At 38.2% G+C, this 22977-nt stretch overlaps 1 protein-coding gene across 16 annotated transcripts in view; it reads left to right on the plus strand.

Moving 5' to 3' along the window:
• Positions 1–22977, plus strand: part of NRXN1 (neurexin 1) — a 1211846-nt gene that overhangs the window by 851612 nt on the left and 337257 nt on the right. For all 16 annotated transcript variants that reach the window (XM_025201341.1, XM_025201393.1, XM_025201684.1 and 13 more), the window contains one exon: positions 13997–14178. In XM_025201341.1, the coding sequence (XP_025057126.1) occupies positions 13997–14178 (182 nt within the window). The remainder of the gene's footprint in view (positions 1–13996; positions 14179–22977) is intronic.

Consider the following 22977-nt stretch of genomic DNA (forward strand, 5'->3'; position numbering starts at 1 on the left):
GGGGAGGGGGACACTCAACCCAGATGCCAAGGTGAGAGGGATTTGCTCCTCAACCCTGTAGCGTCTGCACCCTAGCAGCAAGAGCAGACCCACAGTTTACCTATGTCAGGAACTCCTAAACAGTCACCAGCTGCTAAGAGTCACAGCCATGGCAGACAGAGCAAATAAGAGCAGCAGCAGCAGGTCAACCCAGAACTGTTTAGGAGTTCTTCACATGTGCCTTTCTGATCCCACTTTCAGAGCTTGTGACCCCCTGCTGTCAGAAGCACGCTCACTCCTCCACCTGCTCTTCACAGTGTTTGCCCACGACACTAACTCTGCTTGTTACACCTCTGTTACACTGCTTTGTTTTTTCCATCCGAGCAATGCAAATTAGCTGTATATGTTAGACTAAAATGAAATTAATTGTCAAACAGCAGTATTTGTATAGTTGAAATGCATAATGTGTTGGTGAGACTGAAGATTGGTCCTACTTCCAAAGGTTCAGGTTGTATATCACTCACTTGGTTTCCTACTGATAAATCATCTAGGTACAGAGGAGTGATGACAGTACATATCAATTCTGATGTTAACAGAAATGCTATTTGAATTTAAGTTTAAACCATTATTGGCTTCAGTGGTTAAACCATGCTCCCTAATTACCAGAACTATGTTAAACAAATAGTTGAAAGTATAATATGCTCATTTGTCACTACCAGCTCCCTTTTCCTTGAATCTGGCAGTAAACTGTTGCTCACAAACAGCAGCATAAGGGCTTTCCAAAGAAGAATGATAGCAATCATCATAATGACAAAGCATGTCACATTTTTGTGCCAGACCACAGTGTGAAATCCATTATATGGTAGGACAAGAACAGGAGGAATTATTCCTCGGAAGGAAAAAAAGTAAATTGGCCCAAACTACTTGGCCTCCTGTAGTTTCCATGCTGATGGTCCAGTCACACAAGAAATCCAGATAACAGTGAAAACAGATTTACTGGTAACCTCTGTTTGTTTTATGTTCAATTTTGGTTCCATAAGCATATGCTGAGGTCCAAAAATCAATCCTTGACATAATCACCTGGAAGTCTTTCCAGGTAGGGGATCATTTATAGCTACTTGTCCTTTTTTATTTCTGAATTTGATTTGGATCCAACCAGACATTTTTGCATCATGCTTAGCTTCTTAACTAGTAATTTTCTATGTCATTTTCCCCCCACAATGCTGATAAGATATTTTTGCTTGGTAAATTTAGAGACTCTTATTTCCTCAGGTGGTACTCTGAAAATCAGATGATTTGTGAAAGGTTAAGCATGCTTGCACTTGTATCAGGCAAGTAATATAGTGCTCTTAAACAGCAATTAAAAATTCATTTAGTCAACCTGATAGTTAATAGAGGTGACAAGTTAAGTGCCATAGTTAAATATTCCAACTATAGTCTCATAGGATGGCTTGCATTGTTTTTGGAAAATGGAATTTGGATTTTCAGCAAAGAAAATATGAGCCGATTGCTGCGTTGTTCATTTGACATATGCAATCTATTTAGTGCCTTTGTGTTTACGTTTAAATGTGAAATTCATTTTACCCAAACAAATATAGAATAAATGGAATTTGTGCAGGTTATTGCATGTTTATTGCAAGTTGCACAGAGCTAAAACACACAAGAGAGTCACTGCAGTTATGGGGCAAGAATTGCAGCTACGTTCTCTTACTGTAGGTTCCTTAAGTTCTTAAGAGTCATTGGATTTATATAACTGCAGATCTTTTTAGCCAGTTTTTCAGTGCTGCCTCCTATCATGTGATGCAAATCAGCTATTATGGTCCCTTTAGTAGCTCTACAGTTGTTTGCTATTTTCCTGGTAGATCCAGGTGTTTCCCATCGAGGAGTCTTAAGTGATACACTGGGTCTAAAAATTGACACCCCTGCTAGTTAACATTTATTTAGGTTGGAATATTCCCCTTTTCAGGTTATAACGGGCAATAACTTCACACTTCTGTTTCTCTCTTTAGATTTGGTTGTGCATCTACTTGAAAAGGTTCAGAATTGTTGTTCAGCTGCCAAACCCATTTCATCTGTTACCTGTATGATTAATGGCTGTTATTTAAAGGAGGGTATAGCACCCTATTGAACAGAGGATTGTGCAGGTACATTGCTTGCATACTCACTAGAGAGCAACCCCAGTTTTCAATGTACTTTGTAAAACTAGCACCACAAGTGATAGATTAATCTCAGCAAACATTCTGAGCTGAATCATTGCCATGTTACATATGTAATGGTAGTGTTACTTGATCTTGAACCAGCAGTTGACTCTTGTGCTATATTTGCAGTGTTGCTTTTGGCAGAGTTAACAGACTTGCATTTCATAGATTTCATAGACATCAGGGCTGGAAGGGACCTCGGAAGATCATCGAGTCCAGCCCCCCGCCCAAAGGGCAGGAAGTCAGCTGGGGTCATAGGATCCCAGCAAGATAAGCATCCAGTTTCATCTTGAAGGTGTTCAATGAAGGCGCTTGAACCACCTCCGGTGGCAGGCTGTTCCAGACCTTGGGGGCTCGGACAGTAAAGAAATTCTTCCTTATGTCCAGCCTGAAACGATCTTGAAGTAGTTTGTGACCATTCGACCTCGTCATCCCTTGGGGCGCTCTGGTGAACAAACGTTCCCCCAGATGCTGGTGGTCACCCCTGATAAACTTGTAGGTGGCCATCAGATCACCCCTGAGCCTGCGCTTTTTCAGGCTAAAGAGCCCCAGGGCTCTCAGCCTGTCATCATAGGGTCTGCTTCCCTGACCTCTGATCATGCGCGTGGCTCTTCTCTGGACTCTCTCAAGCTTCTCCACATCCTTTTTGAATTGTGGAGCCCAAAACCGGACACAGTACTCCAGCTGCGGCCTCACTAAGGCCAAGTACAGGGGGAGAATGACGTCCCAGGATTTGCTTGAGAAGCATCTATGGATGCAAGCCAGCGTTTTGGTCGCTTTACTAGCCACTGCATCGCATTGCAGGCTCATGTTCATCTTGTGGTCAATGATGACCCCCAAGTCTCTTTCTTCCATAGTGCTAGCCAACATAGCACTGCCGAGCCTATAAGGATGCTGCGGGGTTTTTTTCCCAAGGTGGAGAACCTTGCATTTATCGGCGTTGAACACCATCAGATTCTCGTCCGCCCACTTGCTGAGCCTGTCCAGTTAAGTGCATTAACTAGCACTTTCATTTTTCAACTTGCACATTACAACCTTCCACCAAAAGAAGTACCACTTTTGAGAGCCCTCTAAAATAATATACTTTGGAGGCATAAAATATGGGAAGCACTTATACATTTTAGCAGGGAAGATGATACAAATGGTGTTAGAAATATGCAATTAGATGAAATAAGATAGCCATGTTACTAACAATAAAAGGATGTGTATTTCCAAACAGAAGAGAAATTGGGTCAGACCTTATCTTTAAAATATATAGACACTTTAAATGAGAAGAACCTCTTTAAAAAATTAGATTAAATACACTAACATCAGTATTGTCTGATGCCACAAGTTAAGCACCAATTTTGCTCTTTAGGAAAATAGGAAGTTTGCTTTGCAGGGTGCTGAGCACTCACTGGCTCCCATTTAGTGTCAGTAACAGTTACTAGGTGCTCAACACCTTTGAAAATTAGGATACTTGTTTAGGCACTTAAATAAGAACATCCTAACCTAACTTTATAGTCACTCTTTTTTTGTAGTAGGGTTGGAATGTTTCCATGGTTGTGATGCTCTAAGATGCACACAAGAAGAAAGGGTTTTTCTGGTGATTATCTTTTATTGGACCAGCTTTGTGCCTCAGAGCTGGTCTGACAGCTCTCTCACGTATAGTTAGTCCAATAAAAGAGATGACTAAAAAAATCCTTACTTTGCTTATTTTTTTAGAAATACTGGCCTGCATCTTTTGTTTATCCGTATAACATAATGCACATTTCTAATGGTATATAAATATATACATAAAAAAGAACAACATGAAAACTGAAGTTCAGATTTTCTTTTACTGATTCTCAGGTACAGGCTTTTTGATGTTTATTAGTTATGTGCAGAACTTTTGTTGCATAATAAGCTTAGCTAAAATGTGACACCTACATAATTCTTTTGCCACTTACAAGTTTTCCCAGTTTTGCCAGTGGAGCTGAAATGTTCTCTGACCTAGAGATATTTGGCTTACAAAATTTCCAGGTTTTGCCAGGTGTGTCCGTGGAGCTTCCAAACTACCTCAACTGGAACCACTGACTCATTTCACATAGCCCACCAACAGATGGTAACAACATTTGGTGTCTATTAACCTGGGTCGTATTTGAACTGATGTTCTAGTTTCTGCATCCTGTTACAAATCCCTTTAGCTCTCCAGTCCTTTAACTACCTTTCTTATGCATATTGGAAAAAACTGTAGTGAGAAATAAACCAGCTAACTTTATATTCTCCTGATCCCACAAATGCAAAACATTTTTTATTAATGGAGTTTACTGTGACAAGGGGTGAAAATGCAACATTAGTCTCTAATATTTTCTAATGCAAGGAGAATGTTGGGCCATAACATCCCTATTTGTCTTTTAAAGAGTATTTGATTTCATCCTTGAATATGATAGATGCTTTTACATGCTATTTTTTGACTCACAGCCTGATCATTAACTTTTCCCCAAAGCACAATTTTCACTTCTCTAGAAACTGTTCAAGAAATGTATCCTTAACTATATGTTGACAAGGTTGTAGGAGGAATAAAATCTTCTCTTATTTATAGATGTTTGACTTTTAATTTCCATCTGACTGCTTGGCAAGCTTTCAAAGAAAGACATGTTGCATTCTTGCTACCTTTAATAGAATTATAATAGACTAGAATTTTTCATGTTGGCTGCAGTGTGGCATTTAAAACAGCCTCTGATTTTAGAAATGCACCATTTTTAACAAACATATTGCATATAAATAACCGTTCAAGGCAATATTTTGTGGAATTACCTTACTTCTCTTAAGGAAATCTAAATTTACCTAGAGTAACTACTCATACTAAGGACTCATGGTTTTTCACCAATCTGTTTTGGATGCACTTACAAAAAGACTATGTTCTTTTACAAGGGAAATCATACCTTTTGAAAAAGTAAAGAAGGTAATGGGCCAAAAATAATACCTTTCTACTGTGAAAAGCACAAAACTTAAATATTTTTGTAGTGATACATAACAACTGGGCATTAAGAAATTAGTGCCTAAATGAGTGGGGGGGTTCATTTTTTAAGAGTGTAAAATAAGTTGGCATACTCTGACTTTTAACATGAGTTTTGTTAATGAGTCAGATGTAGTTTTCTATCCTTTATTTTTTCAAACAATTTAAAGTCCATAGTCTGATATTGTAAACTGATATTGTAGTCTGATATTGTAAAAAATTATACTTTATTCAAGTGCCCCCACTCAAATCAGTTGGGCCATTCATAGAGAAAGATACTACTTGATTCAAGTTTCCCTAGCTGTATCAGAGTCTTTAGTTGAAAAATCTTTTAAGACTTTGGCTTTACCTTTTGTACTATTTAAATGTATAACACAGATGAGAGGCCATGTGGTATCGACCAATTATATATATAGAAAAGTGCACAATTGTACAAATTAAGGGCTGTGTACCATCCTTGCTCATGATGATTAGTACTTCACACTAAGGTAGTCCTGGTGAAATTGGTAAGACTGCATGTACAATGCTTTTCATTGTGAGTATGATATACTGTACCTCTAAATGCAAATCTGTAAGTAAACAACATTAAGGCTTCATATTTGAAATACACCAGTTAAAGTTACAAGAGTAGGATTAATTTGCTCCATTGGCGATCATGTATATATTATGGCATACTGTGTACAGTATTTACAGTAAGATATAAACTTAGGGACAGAAATGCATTTTATGGAAAGGATTTGAGTTTATATAGCCACTTCACTATTTAAGAGGTCTAACAGAAGCTGTGATATTTAGCTCCCACCATTACTACCCCTGATGTTTGGACTGAGAGAAAACAAAACAAAAGAAAAAGTGCAATTTTCTAACCAGGTGACAAAGAAAGTGAGATTTTATGGCCTCTGCCAGTTTGGCATAGAAGGTTTTTTGGTACGTTAGTTCTAACAAGAACTTATACTTGGATCATGTCAATTTCAGCCAATCACAGTCAAGGTACACTTTCGGCAGCAGAAGCTGTTGGTCAGCATCACATTCAGTTCATCCTTCAAGTAAGGAAAGGTCCAGATCGCAGTCTGTAAAATGAAATTTGGGGAACCAGCAGGTGTTTGCATAACATTACCCCTGAATTGCTGAAAATAGGTGAGCCTATTAATGCACGTTGGCTACAAACTTTCTTCCAGACCCTCTAGCAATAAAATCATTCCAAATAATTGGAATAAAGGTGTTACTTTACCCTTTTTCCAAAACGGCAGTGTTGCTGAATGTAGTAACTACACAGGTACTTTGCTGCTTCTTCATTACTGCCTTGATGGCTGATTAACTTCTGCAACAAATGCTGGAATATTTGGCATGGCTTCAGGCCTGGTCATTCCACTGTCAACCAGATCTTTGAATTCAGGCAGTTGTTTGAGAAGATGTCTAAATTTAATAAGCCATGCACCACACTTTTTTATAGAGTTCTATTGAGCTTTGATTTGGTGTGCTTAGGAAGCTTATGGGTAGGGAGTCAGAGTTCCTAGAAGAAGAGTTATATAATGGAAAGGCAAACTGTGTTTGAGTTAATGGTAAACATATGCCATGGACTCCTTTTTACCAAGGGACTTTGCAATCAACCTTGATTGTATTATGGATCATATGGAAGAAGTAACTGTTGACATTTAGTTAAATACCATTCTGCTTTGAAACTTAAAATATGCTGTGTGGCTCATTTTGGTGAAACATTGCAGTTGACGGTCAAGAAAGAAGCAGTGTGTGTTGGTTTTCTGTCTGGACAAAACTAATTCCTCACCCATAAGAGTGAGGCAACTTTCAAATCTAGATGGCAACCAGTTCAATATTAATGTGTCCCCAGTTCAACATTAAAGGATATTAAACAGATGGCAACTGTCAAATGCCTGGGTTAGCAGCATAGACACTTCTGGAGGATGTTCAAAAAAAGTTTGTGTAAGCAGCAGCATTTGTCTCATGTTTCAAGCCTTCCAGTCACTTCTATGAAGATGCCATAACCTCTTGAGTGTCTGCAAAGCTGCAGACCTGCAGAGGCACAAATATATCAATTTAGTTTTATAGCAGTAAAATACGGGGACTGAGGAAGACTGAAGTGGGATCAATTTGACATTTTGGGTGGTGGTTATGGGTGTTTGTAAGATGCTCCATATTAAATGGCAAGATGAGGATGTTTGTGGCTGAATCCAACTATGGTTTCCACCAGCACTAGTTCAGTTCTAGTGGCTTTTGTAGCACAGAGCTATTATGAAGCATGCTAACTGAGGAATACTGCTATACTGTTGGTGTTCGTGTGCCTGTCAAAAGCTTTATTGGAAAGATAAAATCACAAATGACAGACATGGATTGAACATCCAGCCAACCTGCCTTCAAGGACCTAGCTAGAGACTGATGTGGAGGTAGCATTCAGCTCAAGGAGGCTATGCATCATGATGATGATGATGATGATACGATTGAACTTTATCATGCAGAATATGAGCAGCATCTTAACTGCTATGTGGTATTATTCTGCCCTTAAAAGAGCTTAGAAAAGAGCCTGCCTCAGGAAAGCTAAATTTCTCTTCAAAGTTTTTGGCCCACGTGAATTTTATCCATTGCATATAGCATATCATATGCCTATGCGGCATACCTTAATTTTTTTTTTTTTTGAGTACCATTATGGAGAAATATAAAGCAATGGAATGTTTTGAAAAATAGTGTCACCCCTCACCCCACAAGGGTATGTATATTTCCACCCTCTGGCTGCATCCAGACAAGCGTGGCTGTGTGGTATGTGGTGCTGCACACCTGTCTGCAGTGCCACACACCACACAGTCAGGCATTCCCCATGCTGCAAGGTAGCAGCACACAGTTTATTTTTTACCCCAAGAGATTCCGGGGTAAAAATAAACTCACATGAAAAAAAGGGGGAGCAGCGCATGTGGGGACAGGGCATGCCACCCAAACCTGGAGCCTTGCTGCCCAAAGCCACACTTCAATGGGCAGTCAGGCTCTGAACAGCAGGATTGCTGCAGTTGCAGCTCCCCAAGGCCCCAGGACCCTAGGTAAGGCTGCTGGGACCAGCACAGTTGTTGGCCTCAGCCTCTCCTACCCGACCTGGGGTAACCTGATGTGCACCAGAGGTGCGTGGCACAGGCGTTCCCTAGGGACAAGTAGCAGCAGCATAAAGTGTGCCACTGCTTCTTGTCCCTGGGGAAACAAATGTCCGTGCTCGTGCGGACATGTCCAGGGGAAGAGATTTGTTTGCAGTCTCTTCCATGCAAATTCTCCCGGCATCTTGAGATGAAAAATCCCTGTCTATGTTCAAGCTGCTGTTCAGACCAGGCAGAGAAAATGTGGCAATGTGACATCAAGAAGGAGCAGTTCATTTGAGCCCAGATTCCTTTATCCCATCCTTACAATTAATTTTTTTTCCCAAGTTATTATCTTCTCAGTGATAAATCCTCATGACTGTTCCGTTATGACAACGAGCCAAATCCACATCTTTTCTTGTCTTGCGTATATTTATCTTGTAAAGTGCTCATCAGATTGTGGGTGGTGCCAGGGGCCCCAAGTTCCCTTTGGGTCAGATCTTGAGTTTTTTATTCAGGCGTTGGCCAACAAATTTACACTGATTTCACCAACTTCTTTGGGAGCGGACTTGAGTAATGACTGTATAAAAGCTAAGTAAAGGTCTTAAAGTTTAACTTATTGTTTCCCCTGGTAATTATGCAGTGTTGAGCACTCAGCATTTTGCAGGCTTTAATGCTTGGTCACTGGGGCTCTGAAAAGGACCTTTTATGTATTTAGTCAAAGAAACAAAGTGTAAAAAGAAAGTGAGACTTTAGTCTCTAATTCACAGTGCAAATTTTCAGTTCCATGTAAATAATAATTCAGATCTCTTAATGCTGTAGTCATGGGTACATATTGAATATGATAAAAAGAGATTTTTTTTTACTTAAGTTTATTTTAAAATTCATGCCTCTACAACAAAGTCCCTCACTGACAACTGGACCCAAATCAAGTTGAAGCTTCTGACCTCAGCTAGACTTATGATTGAAAATGTTAGGGTATATGTAAGTGGAGAAAGTATGAAGATAATATGAAAACATGGAAAAGGTGTTGATGTTTTGTATGATGTTTTCAATGTAGATGGCGAAATTAATGCCTGCAGTTATCCATGTATAAATAAATATATTTATATTGATCCATATTATAAATGCTTTACCCTCATTAATGAACAACAATTTGTACAAACAGTCTCGTTGGATTCAATGGGACTGCTCATGCAAGTAATTACTCACCAGTGGGAGCAAGGAATTTATAGTCGAGCCTGATGTAATATAAAGTATTGTTCAAATGTAGCCCTGGAGGAGACTGGTTACTAACACTTTGTTTCTGCTAAAATATCTGACTTTTTATACAAGTTAAAAAAAGCACTTCACTTTTATTAAAAGGGCAGATTTTATTTTTGAGTTTTCTGTATTTTCAGGCTTTAGGTTGTTTGTATATTAGAATATATAGCTCTATAAAACCACCACTTAGTGCTGTTAAACATCCAATGCACTGCCTTTTTCATAGTGAAAATAATGTGTGTAATATGTTAACACAATATTGAGATGAACATGGTCAAAATATAAAGTAGTTGGTACATTGTTTGCTTTGAGTGAACCATTAAAATGTATCATATTTGACTTCCAAGTCATAAATATTGAAAAGCTTTGCAGTGAGACACAATAATAGATAGACTAAATGGGTACTAAGCAAAATATTTATCTGTTTAATACTATATGGGTAAGCAGATGTCCTTGAGTTGCTGCCAGGCTGTACTAAAATGAACACAGTATATCAGAAAGATGAATTTTACAAACAAGTAGGACTTGAGAGACTTAAGCCATTAAAAACCATTACTGTATCTTGACCACTAGCACTTTATTACCGTAAGAGCCACATTTTCAAGGTTAAGAATTTCAAAGGACTGAATGGACTTTTTTCACCCTAAACATTATGCATCTTTATGGAGTACATAAAAAAATGTAGTAAAGTATGCAGCTAAGGGGTGCAAAGTGCTTGTTCCAGAACTTAATTCAATCTATGAGTAGTATAGTGAAGGTATCGATAGTCTAATTTCATTGCTTTTAATTTAGTGGAAGTGATGATATGTTCCAAACAAAGCAATGCCATAAACTAGAAAGAAAAGGAAGATGACTATTTTTCAGTGACACCGTGCTGAAAGAATAGCAAAGATGCTGTAAAATTTGTCAGAGAATATAAAAGCCTTTGTGAAGTAGGTGAATTAGTTTTCTTCTGTTGCTGCTTAGCAGATCTGAAACTGATATCAAGCAGGATGGTTTTGAACAATCACATAGGTGGTTTATGGGCTTTAATAGTTAATGGAGGAGGTTGGACAATAAGCTAGTATCAATCGTTGTGTAATGAATATTACATTATTATATTTGTCTTCCTTGAAATATAAACATTAAATGTCCTATTCTCCAATGGCTTTTGACCCATTTTTTCATAATTAACACAGGAAATTTAAAAAGTGACTCTTTGTAGTTTAGACAAAGGCAGTTCTGTATTCATCAATACAGATTAATTAGCCTTTTTATCAGATGCTCACCTGGTATGTGCGGTCACAAAAGGGATAGGCAGTAAGGCAAAAGGGGAGTATCTGCTAGGCAAGCCATGTGCCCAGTTAATTAAAAAGAAGTCAAATTTGTAAATTTAGTTTCATCTAAGCGGTGTCATGAATATACCTTGATTTATTGTGCTTCTCATATTCTGATTTTGGTATCATTGCCGCAGAAGTATACAGTAGTGTAGTATAACTAGCAGTGGGCAGCTGGGGCATGAGTCCCAGTTGCCAAGGTAAGGGAAGTGCTGGCAAAAGGAGTCAGAGTAACACTTGGGGAGAGGCTCGGTAGTGACCACAGGGATGGGGCACAGAAGTTGCTTCCAACCTTATCTATTCCTCCTAGGAGACATGACTGCTATGGGGGAAGTGCTGCTGAATTCAGTGTTGTGGCATCCCAGTGGTAACAGGATTTGGCACTGACTGCTGCAGTGACCCCGGAGATGGTTCCTGCATTTAACCCCCTGGCTGCTGGCCATGCTGATAACTTCCCCTTCTCCACCCCTCCATAGCAGTGTCTCCTGTGGGTGGGTGGGGAGCCAGTGTGAGGTTGATGAGGGGGGACAGGGGTTACTGGTGTTTGTGTTCACATTCAGATCTTACTTGTAATGCCTACAGCCATGCAAGATGAATGGCTCTTCAGTTTATTGGATGGACAATATTTTAAGAAGAGTATATTTTTTTTCAAAGAACATCAACAGAGTCTGTGGCTCATTAGATTTGGGGACTTAATTTTGAAGCATTATAGGCATTAAGACTTTTTATCATCACTTAGCTGGTTATCTTTTTCTGCATTTTTCTGCTCAACAAACACATCTGTTACATGAAGAAAAGGCAGATTTTAATCTTCATGTATGTTTTGTACTGTTCTAAAAGTGTCTTCTGTAGTGCTGAATTTGCACATAGAATTATTTACCTATATATTTTCTTAAAGTCTTATTCAGGGCGTGATCTAATGCCAGTGAAGGAGTCAATAGATAGACTCCACTGACTCCAATGAGCTTTGGGTCAGGCCTTTAGTCCTATAGTACCATAGCAGCTATCATTTGGGGAATTAATGGTGCATATTCCATATGAAAATCCAAAATGTTTTACACTCTATATTGTTTATATTGTTGGAGTTATGAAGTAATACCAGTACCAAACTGCAGAAGTGTCTGTACTGTCAAGAGTAGCATTAGCTCATTAATGTTAACTTCATCATTCCATTGTGGTGATTCAGCCAATGTTATGCAACACTTTATAGTTGCAAAGGAATGCACTTGGTAGAAAATGACCTTTCACTGTTTGCCACACCGATGACAACCTGCGTCTGTGTCCATCAGCAACTGCTTTTATGACACAGTCTATGACATCAGTATTTCACATACTCAGGAATACCGTGAAGCAAAATTCTGGTGTCTTATAATTTAAACAGAACCTTAGGTACTAGGGCTACAACTCAAACTTCTTTAGTTTGTCCTCCTAGAGAACATTTGCAGTACAAGTTTCTTTGCAATGGCTACAAGTTGGCAGTTTGCCATCAAGAGACTTTGAACTACATTTTAGGAGTTCTGTTATAAAACAAGTGTTACAGTTTTATCAAGGCCATTGCATGCAACAAAACCATTATGATAAAACAGGCTTTAAGACAACCCCCATCTCTTAAAAAAAAAAAAAAAAAAAAAAAAAAAAGCCATTACAGGTGAAGTTATACATTACACCTAGACCAGGGGTTGTCAACCAGGGGTACGTCTACCCCTGGAGGTACTTTGAAAGGTCCTGAGGGCTATGCCGGTGCAGGGGTGGACAGAGCGCAGCCACCCTGCACCAGTACCTTGCAGGTTATGTGGGGGCAGGGCTGGGGCAGGGTGAGAGCAGGGCTGCACAGATGCTGCGCTGGTGCTGGTGCTGCTCACCATGCCCCCGGCTCCGCATTTGGCCGCTTGCCACCCTCCCCCCCCCCCCCCCGAGGGTACACTTACAAAAAGGGGTCTGCTGGGGTATACTTATTAAAAAAGGTTGAAAACCCCTGACCTAGACCATACTAAAAGCTCTTAAAGTATGAGTGTCTGCAGATTAGAGCCTGTTAATTGGTGCTAAGTGCCTTCTGAGCATTGCAAAGTTATGCAGCTTCAGGTGAGGGTAAGTGCATATTTAAAATTAGAAACAATATGTGAAGTTTTTTGTTATTGGAAGCTCTTATAATTTTGAGAACTTTATGCATTATGAGTTAGGCAAATAAAACACCACTTGTGTAGACTACTTCTATTATCTGTTGTGTCCTGAAAAGATGAGTGAGCCATGCTGTTTTGCTTTCATTTGTTATCACTCATGTGATAAGAGGGTAAACCTTATACTTGTTTAAAAAAAAAAAAGTTGTCTTGCTATGCTTTGTATGTTTGGCTTAACTATGCAGAATGACCCATTGTGTCTTGCATAGCATTTTCATCACAAGGTTAAAAAATGGGGCTTCATCTTGAGTATGGAGCTTCATCTTGAAATAAATTGGGTTACATTATTTGTTTCCCACATGGGTCTGATTCAGAAATGCAGTTATATGTGTGTTGTGTTTCCATCTCTGTTTAACAGATTATATTACCATAAGCTTATTGTATTCTTCCTAGAATGGAGATGCATTTCAAAATTATGATTGGGGACCTACTGAATTTGTGACTTTGCAGATTCTGTAAAATACGACATTGCCTGCAAATCTGTGGAATCCTGCCCTTCACCGCTACTTGGCTGTGAGGGCTGCCTATTATGTGGCCCTGCCCCTCTCCACCAGTCAGTGGTGAGGGATGGGGCTGCATGATGGATAGCCCTTGCTGCCAATCAGTGGTGAGGGGCAGGGCCACCAGGGCCCCACCAGGGTCCAATCAGAGGCATGGGGGCCCTGCCATGCTGCACCCATGAAATGGCTGCCTGAGCTCACATTCTGCCTGTGAAATTGGGGGGCAGCCCCCCTGAATTAGGTAGGTCCCTGGTTACGACCCTTAAAAGCTCTGGGAAAGTATGTGCGATTATATTGGCTCCGTTCAATAAAAAGGCACCAATGTTAGGTTGCTCCAATGTTTAGTTTGGAAACAAATTTATGACACCTTGAAGATGAAATATAGCTTTGTTTCATTTTAGCAATTTAGTTGCTTTAAAAAGAATATTGATTCATGTAGAGCACACATTTTGTCATGTGGTTTGCCACTGGTACAAGTGAACTAATTGGCTTTATTTTCTGTTTTACAGCGGGAACAACATATATCTTTAGCAAAGGTGGTGGACAGATCACTTATACGTGGCCTCCGAATGATCGGCCAAGCACTCGTGCAGACAGACTGGCAATAGGGTTTAGCACTGTTCAAAAAGAAGCTGTTTTGGTACGAGTGGACAGTACTAGTGGGCTTGGAGACTATTTAGAGCTTCATATCGTAAGTATTATCAGCAAATACAAGTTATTTCTATGTATGTCTTGATTGATTCTACACTTTTTCATTCTATTACAGTTGATCAGATATGTAAAGTTTACACAATTATAGGGTCAATAATTAATTAAAGGATAATGAGTTATAGCAAGCGTGGCCAACCTGTTGCATGCATACCGCAAGTGGCATAGGCAACTTTTGTGTAGTATGTAGCAGGTCAGGGAAGGGACAAGTAGCACAGTGGAGATAGGGCAGAAAGCAGAGCAGCAGGTCAGGCAGGGGAAGGGGACTGCAGTGGTATTTAGGGGAATCTGTGGCTCATTTGTGGCATGCCTTCCAAAAAGGTTGTTCCCCACTCTCTTATTATGTATAGCAGTGTATAGAAACTTCAGAAAGATTCAAAATACCTAGTGCTTTATGTAGCTGTTTCAATTAAAAAGTTGCACTGTAACATCTGCATAAATATAGCAGTTTTTTGGCAATCTAATTATATGAAACAGGACTTTGCAATGTCATAGGAAGGTACTTTAGTCTTGGAGGATTTCAGCTGAAATCTGTTGGGGGAATTACAGTGATCACAATTGAATGTACTCATTGCTGATAATGAAAGGAGTCAACTGGTTTCATCGTTGCTGTGTAGTGATAAATTTTCAGTAGAAAACACAGTTGTCACACTAGGAAATCTAAAAAATAATTTTAGTTGCCTTAAAGCAAATAAGTAGCAATCAAAACTGAAGGCATCTGGGTTTTATGGCAACATAAATAAATGATCAGTTGAGATAGTTAACTAGGGCAGTATAAAATTTTGTTGTTTAGATTAATCTCAACTTTGCTTGATTTTGATTTAAGAGCCTTGCTACTTCTAGGAACAAGATTAGTTCCTCTTGAAAGAAATTACTTATTGATCTATATCCAATTATACTTTTACCCTCCAAAAACATTCTGCAGTGATCATTTCCAAATCATACAGGGCAGTGCTACTAAATTACAGGGACTACAACATTCAATCTTCCCCCTCACCTGCTGGATTTCTGTAAAGGCTTTTTCACATTCTGGACTGAGATTTCTTTCATTTACTGTTTGAATTAAATAAATGAAGAATGAAACCCTTAAATGAAATGTTATGGTTTTCCAAAGCCCTTTCTTACTGACCAACTCATTTATCCAATTGTTTGAACGTGTACTGCAATCTTGGTTTCAAAATGTGAGTAAATAGACTCTGAAATGCCAAAAGGGCCAAGCTTTAAGGTGTTTCAAATCAAGCTCTGCGTTGCTAACGAGAATCAAGAAGTTTGTCTTCCAGTTCCAAAGTTGTCATCAGGTGCCCATACTCCTCTTCCCTTTAAAGTTATTAGCAAAACTTCCATTGACTTAAGAAGGATATTGTTACAACTAGCTTCTATTGCATTCCAGTCTGAAACAGGATTTCCAGGGTGTCCATTGCTTTCTAATCACTGTATTGTCTTTTTCAGTATTAGAATAGGAACTACAGTTATTGCAAATTCTGCTAAAGTCCTAAAACATCAGTCTTCCAAGTACAAAGCATAAATAGTCTTTGTCAATCATGAGTAATATTTAAAAAATACATTGAAGTTGCAAATAATGTTGCCTCCAAAGTAACTAATTTTCTAATGCTTATCTTATTTTAACACATGATTATAAGAAAGCAAATGAGCATTTTGCTAGAGATCAAAAATTTTAACTATGCTGTACAAATGTGTTGGTATGCCAGTCAGTGGTGTAGTAAAACATATGACATACGAGCTGAAGTTGGATATTTATGATTCCATGAAATCAGTGCAATAAAACCATATATATTATCATGTTCATTAGTTAAACCAGCCTCAGTGAAAAAAAAAAAAACAACCTAGAAATATCAAGCAACACAAAGCACCCTTAGTAGTTGGTAGCATTGAGTTTTATAGTTTTTTAAATATGTCAGGTGTATGTAAATTAAATAAGTGTGCTTTCAGTATTTGCTGTTACTTCCTTGTGCTTGCTTTAGGACATAACTAGAGGAGTAGAAAAATTGAACCTAAGTACAAATCTGTTTTTGGCCTTCATTGATAAATTATCAATGGGAAGATCTATCCCTTTTGCATAGAATGAGGCTTTATGTTATGGCTTCGTTCCTCCTTACTCCCAACTCAGTGAAGAGTGCTGCTCGGATTCAGGGCAGCATATTGAGGAAATGGATAAGCTAAGAGGAGCTTGGGATAGAAAAAAAAAACCCCAGCCTCTTGAAACTTAGAGCAAAATTCTTATGCAGTCAGCATATTCTCCTTCATTTTGGGGAGTCCCCAAAGGATGCTGTCAGATGCAGAAATTCTGTTAGCACAGGTCCATTAAATGTTTCTAGCCTCCTTCTTATCTCCTTCAGATTTGTGTCTTTGGGAGCCCCTGTACAGACTGTTCTATGTGATTGCAAAAGCTGTGGGGTAGACCTTGCTCAGATATCCACCTCTTTAACCCATTTTGTGGGGAAAGTACTCAATTACTTCTTGCAGTTGACAAGTTTTTAAGAACCGTTGTACCATTGAATAATTTTAGAGGAAGGTTAAAATCCTACTGGGTTATCATTACCTGCTACCTGATAGAAATCAGTATACATTTAAAAAAAACTTTGCATACAGTGGTTTCAGAAGCACCCTGGAAAACTAGAAAGTCAATAGGACTCAGGCACTTTGGACATAGTCACACATTCACTTCCAGCGTTTGCAATTCATTGCAATATTGGGATGTATTAAAGTTAGCATGTTTCAGGAGGCCTAATTCCTTGTATGAGCTCAAGATAATCCTTGCCTGGAAGGGACCAGGTGCTCTGAAGTGCTACAGTAGCAATTAATTTGCACTAAACTCTCTGAACATGCATTTGCTCATGTTTTACCTGCATAATGTGTTAAGTTGAACATGTGGCACCACCCTTTAGAAAACTTGAGTACTACTTCAGTTCACTCTGGTATTAGGAAATGTTCATGATTATAAAAATGTGTGCATAAAAAGTGTGTATGCACCTTATCTTTCATACATACATTATATTTGAATTAGAGCTTTGTTCAGCCTATTGTTACAGTCATACTGAAAGATAAATCATCTGCAATGGTGGCAGAATGAGGGCCTTATGCTATTTAAAGTTCTGTCTTGCACTGAGGTTGAGACACCTATAAGAAAATTGAAATGTTTAATAATCAAGTAAAATGCACATGGGGGACAGAAGAGTTCAATGCTCTGCATAACTTTGTACAAGTACCACCTGATATGTTACCATAGGTATGTACAGCAAATAAAATTGGGCCTAAAATAGATTAAACCTAAGGATAATAGATTTGCATGAGTATTTGATTAAATGCCTGCATTATTATTAGAGGCATAAATATACATAGATCTCTAGCTCTTTTTTTATACCAAGTATATTGCTGTAACACAGTAATCTTCTTATATTTAATGCCTCAAGTTCAAAATTTAAAGCAATGTGGTTTTTGTGTCTTGTATCGATCAGAATTTTATCGAGTAGAGTGTTAGCGTTTATGAGCCACCCTAATGACAAATTACTAGATGTATTTGGAGTTTAGCACAAAAATAGGTAAGGAGATTTGGAACTATGGCTTTTAGTAAAAAATGTTAATGTCAAGTTCGTGAAATAGGTTAGACTAATATGCCAGAGAGTGGCACTTGACATGTAACATTTCAGAATGGAAGATGATTAAATAAGTGCTTTTAAAACTTTTAATTCTGATATCCGCAGAGGAGCATTATAAGTCTTATTAGGGAAATTTAGTTTGTGTTTGCCCTGCATATTATTTTGTTTACTTTAAGATGTTGTAAACCTAATAATGAAACCAAGCTCATAAGAGAGTCTGATTTAGAAAATTGCTACTTATCTGAATCAAGGTTCATTATTAAGATAAAAACACAATTTTTAAAAAGTAATAATTTCACCTACCAAAATAACCATTGTTAATGCAGTTAATATTTCAAATATACAGTCTCTGACTCCTCTTTCTCCCTGTGCCCCATATTTAATAGTTTCAAGCTAAATATTTTAAACTTCATTCCTACTTCAGGCAAGTTATGCAATCTGTGTACATTTTTGCACCTTGATTTTAAAGGAAAGCATATTAACGTGACGAAAAGAACAGCAGTCACTTTCACACATGCAAAGTGAAGTGGAGCACCTGCACAGTCTTTACTGGGAGCTTAGGTCTGAAGTGCCAGAAAAAGCAGGTGTCATGTACATACCTCAGACTCTCTCTGTTCATTTCCCTGTGGTCACTTCCTTTACCTGTTCCCAGAATAAAGTGCTTCCAGCCCTGGGCTTCATTACAGTTGCTTGGGCTTCAGTGTAGTTCCTTTTTTTTTTTCTCTATTTAGAATTATCTGTATCGACCTATTCAGCTGAAGAAAACCATCCCTCTTTTGTATATTAGCCTCTCCATCTAAGTAAAGTTAGATATTCAAAAACAAAACCTCCTCTTCCTTGAATTGCGTTTCAGAGTTACTCAGCTGTTGTCCACAGCCCTTGCTGATAGCTCCTGTTTTTCTCCAGGTGCTCTATCTGAATAAATTAGTAAGTCCTTGTCTTTTTCTGTCCAGGCCTCCTTCACCACTAACAGGGAAGGTAGATGTTGATGCACTCTATCTCCCTTACCAACATCTCTTGCTGTGACATCCTACAGTTCTGAGTTTTTGCCTCGACAATTTTCCCGTAGCATACTGAGAGCTTAGTAGCAAAGTAGCACTAGACTAAGATGTTGCCTTAAAGGGCTACCTATTACTATGGCCTATGTGACAGTGTTGCTGACATAGTAATGTGCCATTCTCCAGTGTGAAGCATCGCTGCTACTTGTGAAGGAAAAAAAATAAAAACAGATTTCCAATAACAAGATTAATCTGTATGTCTACATTGCTTTCAGTAACATTTATGTGACCTTTTATACATAAGGGAGGTGAAAACTATACCAAAAGCTGTATACCAAAAAAAAAGCATTCCCTGTACAAGATAGATTCCAAGAAGGACAGAGTTAGAAGTCTTGCATCTTCTTTTGCTAATCGTTACTTTTGTAGGTGTCTGAATACACTGAGAGAGACAGGCAAATATTATATGATAATCTCAAATTCTACAAATGGTAATGCATAACTTATTTGGAAAGAGAAAAGATAGAATATTTTAGTATTCTACCTTTTTTTATGGAAAATGATGGTCTTTTAGAAATACGGAGTAAAGTGATACATAAAAAACCCAAATTCTAATGGGTGTTGTTGATGTGCTTCAAGTAGGTAAAATATTATTCCCTGATAATAATCAGACACAAATTCTAAAGTACAAATTCTAAGTGCTCAGTATTAATCTAATTACTCTTTAAGTTGAAATAAATGATTTGACTGATTTTATTGGGAGCAAGGTGAGGACAGCGCTGCATGCTTTTGAAAAGCACACCCTAAGCTCAGGAACAAACATTTTTAAAATGCATCTAGATTCAAGGGAGATTACTGGGGACTGTAAAGTAGTATTATTTCTCTCTCATTTTAAAAAAAAGATTAAGAAAATGATTTTTAGAAAGATATGGATCAATAAGATTAATGATGTACGCTAAGAAGTCTTGGAAGCTATATTAAGGGATGTGGTGGCATGTTGTGTGGAAAAATGTGGTTTAATTAAGGACTGCCAATATGGATATAAGCAAGGGAAGTCATGCTTAATTAACCTGAAATTCTCTAAAGATGTAGCTTTACTGGCATGATAGAAATTCAGCATAATGTTTATATTTTCAGAAAGCATTTAACAAAGCTTCACGTCAGGGATTGATGACTAAGGGAAATAGTCACATAAGAGGAAGAATAGTACTCTGACACATGTTCTTTACTTGTGAATGAACTGGTTGTTTTCTCTTTCTATGTAGGTGCACACACGTATTTATGTACATATGTATGTATGTATAAATGAGGGAGAGGAGTAAACTGTAGCACTTTCATCAAAGAATCTAGATACAGGTTGCCTGACACATTTTGTGCTTTTTGTGTCATTTCTGGTGAATTAATTAGTTTGAAACACATGTGGAGTCAAGCAAAGCTTTTGTATGGACATAAAATATTTTTAAACACTTTAATTCACCAACATTTTTGAGAGAAATATATATTTCTGGTCTGCCCAAATCATTTTGTGTTTCAATTCTTTGAACTGCCATCAAATGAAAAAGGCAGTTATTAGCAGTTATATATCTTTCCAGTCTTTCTCTCTCACTCTCTCTCCTTCTCTTGCGTGTGCGTAAACACAAACATACACACATCCCCTAAACTGCTCCAACAACGTTTCCATAAATTCATTTGAGAATGAGTTTCTGTATACATATTATATATAACATTAATTCTGTTTTTATTTACATTAAGATAAATACCCTTCACAGCAGTGGTGATGTACTAGAAGTCTCTGTGTTTTTCATGTGTGCATGTGTCCATCCAGATGAACAGAGATGTGGGTTTTCTGGAAAATTTTGAATTGGGAAATTTTTCCAATGCCTCAAATAGAGCGTTATCTGATTTAGCATGTTTATTTGACTTACATTTAGTAAACAAAACTAAAAAAGTACCCCCATGTTAATGTCATGTCCTGATAGCCACAAGTATTTGAACTGAAATATTTGATTAGGAAAAAAATGAAATACAGCACACTTAATGTGGTTTAAATGTTATATTCAAACAAATCAAAGGCTTATGTGGAAAGAAATTATTTTTATTAGAATACTTGTAAAAACGTAAAGACTATACACAATATCATGTACTTCCCTTACATTGTTTAAATTTTTGGAAAAAAACAAAGGCACTGAAAACTGTTGACACTAATTTTAACACACCCAAAGAACTGTGCATGATATGCCGTGGTTGTCCATTCATCTACTTCAACAGAGCTTAATTCTCTCCCGCTGAGGTCGTTCCGGCACCTCCAGTTTCACTGTCACTGTCTGTAGAATCCCTTGCACTACTTACTAGTTCAGTTTCAGAACCAGATAGAGGCAAATCTGATTCAGAGCTACTTGAACCACATTCTCTTTCACTAAAGGATGGTTTTACCAATGGGTCTATCAATGGGCAACTTATCATCACGCTGCATCTTCTTCACTAATTGTGCTTCTGCCTGATTCTCCAGAAGCAAGAGATTTTGAGAAATAGAAACAAACTTAGCAGTGCATTCATTTGTTAGTCTGTTCCTCCTTTTTTGTCTCAATTGTGCTGAAAGCCTTCCAGTTCCGTTCACAAGAAGCTGCTGTTGGTGGAATGCTTCGGATCCTTAGAGCAATCCTGGACAACAGTCAGGTTACAGTATCCCTTCTACCTTGTGAGAGGAGACATGTTCTCTGCTGCCTGCCAAATGATGTCTTTGCTCCAAAGTTTTCTTTTGTGCAGTACTCGGCAATGTCTGTCATCACGGCTATTTTGTCGATGTTGGGGACATTCTTAGCTACTTCCATAATTGTATCGAGAGCAGTAGATCATTCATCTTCTGATAAATGTTGTCTTCTGTGTTGAGGACCCAAAAGGTTTGCTGCCAGATGAACTGGATGAGATCAAAACTCAGATCTCTTAGTAAATATTTGTTTTACTTCTTTGTTGGATAGAGGTGAAGAAGGCAAAAGCTCAATTTGATCTTCATTCAGTTGTCTGAATATCTCTGGAATAGTTGGTGTATCTCCTTCAAGTTTCTTGATAGCCACTGAAACTGGTAGTAGCAAATTGAATGGTCCTTGAACTCAAACCCAGAATGCATCGTTGTCGAGAATCTGCTTCCGAACGTTCACAGGAGTAATCAGAGATACTTTATCATCTATTGATGCACACTGCAAGCAGTTCTTTGTGCGCAGCAAACTATGTAAACACTTTGTAGCCAAGCCCCACCTAGTTTCTCATGGCAATAAAAGTGCATTTTCCTTCCCTTGCTTCTCTTTCTGTAATTTCTTGAAAGTCAGATTAGCAACATGATGATTGTTGAATACCTTCACAATCACTTTGCAGCTTGCCAGTATTGCCTTTATTGTATTCACACTTACTATGTCCTTTGCCAGGAGATTCAACCCATGAGCAAGACAGCCAAATATTATTAAACGAGGATACTTTGCCTTTAATATTTGCCATGCAGCATTCTTGTTACTCACATTATCAGTTACAAGGGCTTGTACCCTAGAGGGATCTGCACTTTCAATCTCTTCACTTAGGAATTTGGCAATGTATTAACCTGTATAACATGAAGATTTGGTAGCAATTGCTTTCAGGAATATTGGTTCGGGAGTTGCTAACATAGTGTTCAATAAAAGATTTCCTTGTATATCAGTCCATCCATCTGACATCAGAGTCAGTGATTCAGCTTGACCATCCTTTGAATAACCTTTGTTTGAACGCTGTCATATTCTCTATCTAAGAGAGAATGTGATAAGTGATAACATGACGGTAACTTATATGATGGGTGAATTAGTTTGTAATGTTCCTTCCAGTATTGATTTTCAGTTATAGAAAGAGGTGTACCACTTGCAAATATAGTTCGAGCTAATGTCTCATCTGCTGTTTCTTGATCTTCTTTTGACATTTTGTCCACAAAGCTTGATTAAAAAGTGTGACTGTCTTGATCAGCTACTCATGGTGGATCACATATCTAGTGACAGTGATCGTGAAAGTGAGGATCCTGTTTCTTCTTGGCCCCAGACCTGGCAGCTCAACATTTTCCTTTTCCTTTTCTTGCAAATCTGTTGTTTCACTCGAGCTACCAAGTTCTTGCAACAAAAGGGGGAAAATATTTTTATTTTAGCCTATTCTAGT

The sequence above is a fragment of the Alligator sinensis genome, unplaced genomic scaffold (genome assembly GCF_000455745.1).
Source record: "Alligator sinensis unplaced genomic scaffold, ASM45574v1 scaffold131_1, whole genome shotgun sequence".
NCBI classification, from domain to species: domain Eukaryota; kingdom Metazoa; phylum Chordata; order Crocodylia; family Alligatoridae; genus Alligator; species Alligator sinensis.